The sequence below is a fragment of the Alosa alosa genome, chromosome 12 (genome assembly GCF_017589495.1).
Source record: "Alosa alosa isolate M-15738 ecotype Scorff River chromosome 12, AALO_Geno_1.1, whole genome shotgun sequence".
Taxonomy (NCBI): domain Eukaryota; kingdom Metazoa; phylum Chordata; class Actinopteri; order Clupeiformes; family Clupeidae; genus Alosa; species Alosa alosa.
The window spans coordinates 3497344-3505278 of NC_063200.1; the positions used below are offsets into that span (position 1 = coordinate 3497344).

General features: G+C 44.1%; 1 protein-coding gene across 1 annotated transcript; it reads right to left on the bottom strand.

Annotated features, from left to right (window-relative positions):
- Window positions 1-6011: 6011 nt before the first annotated feature.
- ccl19b (chemokine (C-C motif) ligand 19b) lies at window positions 6012-7533 on the bottom strand. Its single transcript, XM_048259450.1, has 4 exons — window positions 7317-7533; window positions 7031-7157; window positions 6602-6726; window positions 6012-6148 (listed from the first exon to the last, which is right to left on the bottom strand). Exons 1-4 carry the CDS (start codon window positions 7378-7380, stop codon window positions 6105-6107), a joined length of 360 nt encoding a protein of 119 aa, XP_048115407.1. The 5' UTR covers window positions 7381-7533; the 3' UTR covers window positions 6012-6104.
- Window positions 7534-7935: the final 402 nt, after the last annotated feature.

Genomic DNA, 7935 nt, shown 5'->3' on the forward strand with positions numbered 1-7935 from the left:
TAAGAAAGGCTCAACCCATGCAGCCTCTGGCACAGCCTGAAATCATATGCCAAGCAACGCATGCAGGAGCTCATCACACACACACACACACACACACACACACACTCACCCAAACACACACTCACTCACTCTCTCTCACACACACACACACACTCACCCAAACACACACTCACTCACTCTCTCTCTCACACACACACACACACCCAAACACACACTCACTCACTCTCTCTCAGACACACACACACACACACACTCACACTCACCCAAACACACACTCACTCTACACACACACACACACACATACACACACACACACACACACACACACACACACATACACACACGCACCCACAAATGCACACACACACACACACACACACACACTCAACTCTCTGCTCCACTCTTGACCAGCCTGCCTCCTCATCAGAGTTTAAAGGAGTAATCAGTGCATTCTGTGCCATGGGCACAAGATTCAAGACATCTGGAGTGTGTGCGTGTACTTGTGTGTGTCTGTGTGTGTGAGAGAGAGAGAGAGAGAGGTAGAGAGAGAAAGGTAGAGAGAGATGGAGTGAAAGAGAGGAGCAGAAGAAGAGAGAGAGAAGGAAAGAGAGGAAAGATGAACCCCCTTCGGAAAGAGTAATCAGAGACCCCATCTCCAGCTGAGACTCCAGAATTACCCGCCAGCTGAGAAATACCCCCTCTCTCTCTCACACACACACACACACACACTTTCACTCTCTCTCTCATTTACAGACACACACACTTTCACTCTCTCACTCCCTCTCTCTCTCTCACACACACACACCGTTCACTCTCTCTTTCTCTCTCACACTCACACACTTTCATTCTCTCTCTTTCTCTCTCACACACACTCTCTCCCTTAATATCCCACTCCCTCCCTCTCTCACACACACACACACTTTCACTCTATTTCTCTCTCACACACACACTCACTCTTTCACTCTCACTCACTCCCTCTGATTTATTTCTCTCTCTCAAATCAACTTGCTGTTTTAGTGAAGTTTAGTACATCCAGAGAATAGTGATTCGCCCTCAGTCAAGATTTATGCATGTAAGAAACTTTGAAGTACAAGGAAAGAATTGGGTAGAGAACACTTGGTTACCATGACCAACAGAGGGCGCAAGATCCCAGTTGTTTCACTAGATGGTTGTCCAGCACACTGTCCCTGGTGTGGTGGTCATATAACATGGCCAATCAGAGGTAGGTGAAGAGGTAAATACTCTGCTTATAGTCTAATAATCTAATCTGAGCGAAACCTCTCTGGATAAAGTCCCTCAGAATTACTTAACAATGGTTCCCACCCATGCATTACCACAGTGTATCAACAATGTTATCTGTGCTGCAGCCATGACCAGGGGCACTGTGCTTTTCCATTCTAACATAATATTAAAGAACCTTTCATACACAGGATGCAGCTCAAAGTGCTTTACATTTGAAACATTTAACACAATAATAGAAAAGAAAATAGTAATAATAACTAGATGTACCGCATAGAGGTACAAAATATGGCCGCCGCTCAGTCCTGTACATCCTCTCCCACTTGTCACGCTTGTAAATTTGTCTCCATCTCCTACTCCAACCCCTACTTTTGACCAGTGTGTGTGTGTGTGTGTGTGTGTGTGTGTGTGTGTGTGTGTGTGTGTGTGTGTGTGTGTATCTGGTTGTGTGGATGTGTGTGCATGTGTGTCTGTGTGTATGTCATGTAAATCAGGTTTCTAGGCCAAGTATATTTACGTACGTAAAGGAATATTTCCCAAGAGATAGATACAACAACACATATATCACAAAGCAGTGAAAATAGGAAGACCCTGTAAATAGCAGCAGTAAATAGTATCAGTAGAATGTGATTTGATGTGAAGAAATAGATTACAAGTTCAAAGTGAGTTAACTAAAAGCTCTCATAGAGGTATGTTGTTAGGTCTTTTTTAAAGACGTTTACAGAATTTGCCTGTTTGATGAACCGAGAAATGGTGTTCCATCGCTTCGGTGCATAATGGATAAAAGTAGCTTTTCCACTCCGCTGTTCTAGGAGCAGCTAACCTAACTGTCTCCTTCTGCTGCAAATGACAATGGAGGAAGTAGCTAGGACCTACTGTTTAGAAGGCAGCGTTGCTCCTGTGATATTATCCTGAGTGGTTATCAAATACAACTTTCCTCTATTTGATGCCATCTCACACAGGAATGCCCACCCACCACTTGGTGAACAGTTCTCTGAGTCAGTGTGTAATACTGTTCAATGTGCTCAACTTCAGCAGTAGGCTTCTTCTTTCTTGAGAAAGCTTAACAGTTTTGCTGTACTGTATGATATGAGACACACGTTAAGACATTTTCAGTGAAAGTTTAAACATAAGTACTATTATAACCAGGCAACACTTCATTTCAACAAAACTACTCATTGAGACTTGATAGAAGAATTAACAGTTTGACCATTATAAGAAATGTCAACCTCTTTGAGGTATCTCTAAATTTTAATTGATTTACACGAAACTTTATCTGCTTACTTTTCTATGAAAAAGAAATAAACTTATATAATAATAATAATAATAAGTTTATTTTGTATAGCACCTTTCTCAAACCCAAGGTCGCTTTACATAGTAGGAAGGCAGGGAAACATAATAACAAACAAACAAACAATACAACAGAAGACAAAGGCAGGGAAATACAATAACAAACAAACAAAACAATAATAACAAAACAAGTTATCTGGAACTGGTTGGGTTGTGGAGGAGAAGTGATCATTAAACAGAAAGGTCAGCCAATGGAGTTGATGGAGAATAGTAGGGGTGATGTTGTGCTGATCGTCTGGTATGGGTGAGGAGCCTAGCTGCAGAGTTTTTCACTAATTCACCGAATATATTGTAGTCTTTGAAGGGTTTTAGTGGGGAGACCAAGGAAAAGTTTTGAGTTGCAGTAATCTAAATGGGACATAATGAAAGAGTGAACCAAAGTCTGTGCATCACTAGCAGAGAGGAAGGGTCAGAGGCGTGCAATGTTACGGAGGTGAAAAAAGCAATCTTAGTGAGTGATTTGATATGAGGATCAAAGCTAAGGGTGGAGTCAAGCTGAATGCCAAGGTTTTAACAACAGGGGTGGAGTGGACAGATGAGCCATCAATGTTGAGAGTGAGATGGGGAGATTTGGTGAGGATGCTTTTAGGGCCAATCAGCAGAATTTTGTCTGTGTTGAGCTTGAGAAAATTATTTTGCATCCATAAATTTAAGTCAGAGAGGCATTCAGTGAGGGAGCGTGGTGGGGGGTCAGAGGGAGAGGTAGTGGTAAGATAGAGTTGGATGTCATCTGCATAGCAGTGGAAGTTGAGACCGTGGCTGCGAATAATCTGGCCAAGAGGGAGGATGTATATGAGAAAGAGGAGGGGCCCAAGAACAGAACCCTGGGGACACCACAGTGACAGGGGACTTGGGGACTGATGTGGACCAAGTGTTACAAACTGCTTTCTGTTGGTGAGGTATGACTGAAACCAATTGAGGGCTGTGCCAGAAACACCAATAGCAGACAGACGGGAGATTAGAACATTGTGGTTGATGGTATCGAAAGCAGCACTAAGGTCAAGGAGAATGAGAATGTTAAGTTAACCAGAGTCAGCAGACAGGAGGAGGTCGTTAACTATGCGTAGAAGGGCAGTCTCTGTACTGTGACATGAGCGGAAGCCAGCTTGAAAGGGCTCATACAGGTCGTGGTGGTTAGGAATGTATAGTTGTGAGGCCACCACTCTTTCCAGTACCTTGGCCAGGAAGGGGAGGTTGGAGATAGGGCGGTAGTTTAATAGTGATGTAGGGTCAGAGTCAGGTTTTTTGAGAATGGGTGTAACTGCAGCAGTCATTAGGGCATCAGGCACCACACCAGAGTTGAGGCAGGTGTTAACAATCAATGTAATGGGTTCAGACAGGGATGTGGAGCAGGCTTTAAGTAGAGGGGTGGGGGCAGGGTAGTGTCAGTGATAGTGAGGGAGTCAGTAGCGGTGAAATGAGAGAGCTGAGGGCCCAGATAAGGAGGAGAAGAAGAGAGAGAGATAGCATTGGGGTTGAAGGAGTGGTAGATTTGGCTAATTTTATCGTCACAGAAGTGTAAGAAGGCCTGGCACTGCTCAAGGGTCATAGGACAGGCAGTGACAGGGGGTTTTAGGAGTTTGTCCACAGTCCTGAATAGAGTTTTTGGCCTGGACACGGAGGAGGTTATGAGTGATGTGTAGTAGTTTGAGCGGGCAGCATTAAGTGCATCCCTATATGTCTGAATATGTTTGGTGTAGAGCAGGGGTCGGTGTAGAGCAGGGGTCGGGAACCTATGGCTCGCGAGCCACATGTGTCTCTTTTGGGAACTGCATCTGGCTCTCGGACAAACCTGCCATTTGTACTCAATAAGTCATGAATAATTTTTTTTTCTCTGAGGAGGAAGGAGGAGAGATCATATGAAAACGGCATACAATGGAACCATTGACAGAGATGTCATTCAGACCAGAAGAGCAGAGCAGATCCAACGTGTGGCCATGAGTGTGAGTGGGAAAGTCAACATGCTGTGCAAACTAAAACAGTCCAATACAGAGTTAAACTCTGAGGTGTAAGAACAATTAGTATCCACATGAATGTTAAAATCCCCTAACATAATCATATATATATATATATATATTATATGTATTATATATATACATTGAGAGAGAGAGAGAGGCAGTCTTAGCCTCATTTTATTTGAAACACATTTTCCAGTTTTCATGGTGTGTACATCTGGCCATCCCAATGTATCAGTTCCTTCTCATAACCAGCCGAACTGAGGAACCACAGGAATGCTGGATCTGGTGTTGGGTGAGCTCTACTCTGGGAATGTGATCAGGTATCTTGAACCTACATCATGCGGCAGCCCCTCTGCAATAAGTCCCTTATCAATCTCATCTCTTGCATAACCCAGCGGGCCCACCTTGCGTAACAATAAGGATCAAGTGTCTAAGAACAAGGGAATGTTGAAACCCTCGAGGGAAGAATGTGGCAGTTTTGACGCTCATTCAGAGGTCTGTAGGTATTCATCACATTCTTTCATCAGAAACTATTAGCCTCTCATTTGTCAGTCGAGTTACACCTTTCATGCAACTGTTCCTGAAAAGTGCAGCAGTATAGAATTTGTTATATGTAAGGGATGATGTATAGAACGCCGGTCATTATGTAAGGGATAATGTATAGAACGCTGGTCATTATTGGGAAAATAAGTCCCGACAGGGAGCGAACTTGTTCCTCTGAAGGGACCCCAATAATGACCCCCGCTTTATTAAAGGCTACTTTGCCAAAATGAAACAATAAACTCCCCACCATGTGACTCTTTAGCCTACATAGCCTAGGCTATAGGCTGTTTGTTACAAATAGAAACAAATAGTTCGCAACACCACACACAGAACTGGAATCAAACATTCTTTAGAACACAGCTGATCAACCATCTGCTTTAACTTATCAAAATGAAAAATGTGTAACGCTACTAACTCTACTTAGAAATGCACTAAAGAGACACATGTCATTAAATATAAACCTTTAATAGATGTGCAGTACAAAAATATACACAACAGTATATCACTGTATTATTTATCAAAAAATTACAACCTCTGACAGAGAAGAACATAAGACGTCTAATGTGCTACAAACATGGACTATAGAATACAGAGAGTGCTTTGATAACCTTTAAAAGGAGTAGCATCTTAGAGCAATTATTTTTCTGAAAGAAAAGTGCATGTAGAAATGATAGTTACACATCTATACAGTAGGTGACACACATAATCGCAGCAGCTTTTCAACTGGTTCCACTGTGTCTCGGGCAGTCGTCAAAGCATTGGACTTTCTGCCAAATGGCATGACAACAGATGTGACCTATTCAACTGGCACCAAACACTAGTCCCCTATGATTGCAGACTCACTTGTCTACACACACACACACACACACACACACACACACACACACACACAATATACAAAAACACACAACACACCACGCATTCACACACAAGGCACATTCTCACACAGTCACACACAAATGGATCTGCTCACACACACACACCCAGGCGCTTCAGGAGTGGTCAGTGCAGGAGTTACTGCCTGTTTCTGCATCTTCTTCCCTGCTTCTGGTTCTTTCCTATGAGGAGACAGAAAAGTTCAGAAGCCGGTTAAATGAGCGAGCAAGTTCCAACTTGAGCAACTTGAATTTCCCCTTGGGGATCAATAAAGTATCTATCTATCTATCTATCTATCTATCTATCTATCTATCGATCTATCTAAGTGTGCAAGTTAAGTATGCAACTTGGAATTTCCCCTTGGGGATAAATAAAGTATCTGTCTACTGTATCTATCTTTCTATCAAGTGTGCAAGTTAAGTATGCAAGCAGGCAGGTTCAGTGTAGCGTGTAACGCACAGCAAACATCAGATTAAGACCGTTTAGACTAGATAACTCCCCAGGACAGGACACACACACACACACTCTCTAAGACTGTTTAGACTAGATAACTCCCCCCAGGACACACACACACACAGGGTGGATTCTTTCCCCAGACCCCTGATACTGTGTGAGGTGTACACACACACACACACCTTTTCTGCAGCCTTTTCCCACACGCGGTGATGATTCCTTGTTAAGACGCTTGAGGATGTCTCGCACCCACTTCTCTTGGGAGGCAGGTGGGGCACACAGTTTCTTGTTTCTTTTTGTGGTGAACCTGTGTGTACAGAAGAACACCATCATCAGATCACCTGCATCCTCATCCCAACCAGAACACATCCAGAGCAGTAGCTACGCACACACACACACACACACACACACATAACTCTCCCTCCCTCCTTGTCATTAGCGCATTAATGAGCTTGGCAGAGTGCACAAGATAAAAAACTGCTAATTGCTTTGTCAATAAATAATCATCTGCTGAACCATCCCTTCCTCTCCCATGATCCTCTCTGTGCTGCGCTGCGTACTGCTCTGCTCTGTTAATTGAGCCTGTGATGGAGAAGTGGGGGGTAGCTTACAGCGTTGCGTCGACTTTGCATCCTCCGTCAGTGGTCTGGACTTCGTAGGACTTCACAATGTTAGGAGGGATGCGAGCGGAACTTGTCGTCAGGCAACAGTCAATGGCCCCGTCTGACCCTGTAGCAGCTACCCAAAGGGGAGAAAAAAGAGTTAGGATGTCCCGCTTGCAGGCATGACTGAGACTGAGACTGACCCTAGCTCACGGGGGTCACATGAGACCTGGGTGAGACAGAGAGAGGGAGAGTACAGTAGCTCAGGTGAGTTCTCAGAGTGCAGGTGTCTTACCTGTTGCAGAGTCCCAAAGCCCACCAGCCAATAGGAGCAGAGTAGTGACTCGTAGCAGCATCATGTCTCCTGTGTGTCTGTCTGGTTGAGTGTAGTCCTGTCTACCTGTAGAGTCTACCTGTGTCTGTCTGGTCGAGTGTAGTCTACCTGTCTACCTGTAGAATCTACCTGTGTCTGTCTGGTCAAATGTAGTCTCTCTCTCTCTCTCTCTGTGAAGTCTGCAGGTCCTTGTGGTCCAGAGGTGAGTGCGGCAGGTTTATATAGACCTGGTGAGTTTCACTTTCCCCTGCCAGGTGGTGCCAGCATGATTTCCCGTAAATCAGTGACTGAGAGGAAATGCCTGGAAACACATCTGTAGGTGTTGCTACAACTTGTTATCAACACTGAGGGCCTGTGCTCACATATACCTGCACAGGTACAGATACGCCTGCAGCGCTCACGTGTACTCAATTGTATGGAGTGTGTAGATATGTGTGTGTGTGTGTGTGTGTGTGTGTGTGTGTGTGTGTGTGTGTGTGCATGCGTGTGTGTGTGTATTTCCATTAATCACCTCATCTAAGTGCACATAATAGAAGTGCACATAATTACTTTTGCACTTCTCAACATGTACTGTAGAGCA

Excerpts from the sequence above, each read along its gene's own strand:
- ccl19b (XM_048259450.1), bottom strand. The coding sequence starts at position 7,380 with ATGATGCTGCTACGAGTCACTACTCTGCTCCTATTGGCTGGTGGGCTT. Across the intron at positions 7,158-7,316 it reads GCTTTGGGACTCTGCAACAG|CTGCTACAGGGTCAGACGGG; the intron begins GTAAGACACCTG and ends CCCTTTGGGTAG. Across the intron at positions 6,149-6,601 it reads GGGAAAAGGCTGCAGAAAAG|GAAAGAACCAGAAGCAGGGA; the intron begins GTGTGTGTGTGT and ends GTCTCCTCATAG.